General features: G+C 32.9%; 1 protein-coding gene across 1 annotated transcript in view; it reads right to left on the minus strand.

Annotated features, from left to right (window-relative positions):
• Window positions 1,067–2,449, minus strand: part of LOC104744413 (homeobox-leucine zipper protein HDG8-like) — a 6,295-nt gene continuing 4,912 nt past the window's right edge. The window contains exons 6-7 of the mRNA XM_019237415.1: window positions 1,811–1,906; window positions 1,067–1,701 (exon numbers count right to left, since the gene is read on the minus strand). Coding sequence (XP_019092960.1) covers window positions 1,306–1,701; window positions 1,811–1,906 — 492 coding nt within the window. The 3' untranslated portion in view covers window positions 1,067–1,305. The remainder of the gene's footprint in view (window positions 1,702–1,810; window positions 1,907–2,449) is intronic.

Consider the following 2,449-nt stretch of genomic DNA (forward strand, 5'->3'; position numbering starts at 1 on the left):
ACATATACTAATAATAATTTATTTAATATGAATCATATGATATATAGAAATATGAGTACACTATAAGAACATATTAATTATAAATAAATAATATCAATTATGTTATATCATCAAATAATATCAAATGTATCATATTCTCAAATAACCGTAACCATATATAACCGTAACTACTTGAACCGGAACCGTATTTAAATGTTACCGTTTAACCGTTTATTAAACGGTTATAGTTAAGGCTAAACAATATTTCTAACCATAACCGATGGTTAATAAACCATAACCGTGACAACCGTAACTCTGGTCATGCCTATGTATAGCTAATAAAACATGTGTGTTTGTTGTCCATCTTTCTTCTTTAAACTCAAAAACTTGACTCAAACATCAAATCAAGGTCTTGGCGTCTTGCGATGTCAATCATTCTTCCTTAGACCCAAAAAAAAAATTAATGAAAGAATATCAACTATCTATAAAATCATACACAAAAATATGTTTTGTAGCTCATAAAAAATAAAAAGCACAAACGTAGATAAATAAGATAATTTATGTTTTACATCAATATTTATAGTATATTAAACTTTTAAAAGGTTTCGAAATATAAAATTTGAACCTTTTAAAAATATAATATTTAAAAACTTTTTAAAAGCTAAGAACTTTTAAAAGTTTTAATATTTATAATATTTAAACTTTTAAGAATTTTAAAAATTATAATATTATTTGAAATTTTTTAAAGTTTTAATTTGATCAAATAAAAAACCGGATCAAACCGAATAATTTTTAAACTTGGACGCTTCATAAAACAAGCTTTCCTGCTCATTCGTTGTTGGAAGCATATTAATCTTATTTATATTGGTTTTGAACCATTGTCTAAAACTTTTCTAACCGATGTGGGATATTGTGCATAGTTCTTTTATTTCCATAACTTTAAAATTTTCTTTTTTCTAAAAAATTCTAGAAATTTAAAAAATGTTAGTGAATGATATGTCAAATCCTGATAGGTTGTTATAAAATAATTCTTAAAATAGAAAATTCTATAAATTTTAAAAAATGTTAATAAGTGATATATCTTATTACAATTGGAGGTTTTAAATCCTAGGTGGATAGCCTTAGAAGCTTATTGCTTTTACTTTTTATTAGTATAGATTATCATAAATCGGTGTGTAATAATACTGACCGAAAATAATCAAATATCTTAAATCTTGTCCTTAAAATCATTATTATACCCAAAGTCATAAAAACCCCCAAAAATAATTGTCTTAAACAAAATAAGAATGAAAACAGAAAGGAATCTTCCACAGCATATTCTCTCACTCAAAACTGATCAGGACAGTTGAGCAAACCTTTGATCCTTTGAACAGTTGAGCTGATCAAAGCACTCACTGTGTCCACCGACCTCTCATTCACCTCTCTCGACGTACTGGTCTTGCCAGAGACAAGGATCTGGAAGGCCAGCGTGAGTAAGGTTTCGCCGTCCTCCACAGTGGATCGCCGGCCATCGCTTGAGATGATGAAACCAGAAGGAAGGATTGGAATATCGGAAATTTTGACGTCAGCGCCGGAGAGAGTGGTATCCATTGTAGCCATGTCCATAGGAGCGTACACTAGCATGCCTCCTAAGGCGTCCATGTAGCAATCTTGCAGCATCAACATGTCGTCCTTGTCTGAGTCTTGTGCCATTAACTTGCCATTATTCTCTTCTTGCGTTGGCTGAAATGTATATTAGATACACACGCACGACGATTAAAGATTATTAGAGTAATATAATATGCCGATAAACGATTAGTTATATAAAAAGTCGTTTAGAAGAGATATATACATGTACCCGGAGGATGCTTAAGCAGTTGGTTTCACTTGATCCGGTGGCAATGCGCGCGATCTCAGTGACTACGGTCCCATAGGCAAGAACATCCCACTGTTACACGTAATTAAACGTTTTTTGTTATGTGTGTGTTAGTACGTTCTTTAAGACATGCAACAGTAAGAGAAATAAAAAAAAATTATATATTCATGTTTTTAACATGAGGCTTTACACGTTTCCCTCCATCATCATCGGCAATGCTATGCATGAATTCGGGCTAGTGTAATCTATCTAACGAGTTGGACTAAAGCATACTTGAATTTAAGGTGAACTAGCTAAGCAATTTAGTAAACCAAAATCCCTAATCAAAATCTGGACTGATTAACTAGTACTAGTTTCACGTATCAAAGCTCACAAAATATGATGATCATACGTACAGATTAAGAAAGAGATAGAGAAAAGAAAGAAAAACCTGCTGACGAGTGTCGAGTTTCCGGAGGATGTCGAAGACTTGCACAGGAGGGAGAGGGATTCTTAGAGACGAAGCAGCACTAACAATTAAACCGGGTGGTTGACCGGCCTCGAGGTTCATCCGCATCGAGACTCTCACTCCACATTTCGACTGCTGCGGAAAGTCAACTTTTCCGGACATGGTCA

This window comes from Camelina sativa, chromosome 15 (genome assembly GCF_000633955.1).
Source record: "Camelina sativa cultivar DH55 chromosome 15, Cs, whole genome shotgun sequence".
NCBI classification, from domain to species: domain Eukaryota; kingdom Viridiplantae; phylum Streptophyta; class Magnoliopsida; order Brassicales; family Brassicaceae; genus Camelina; species Camelina sativa.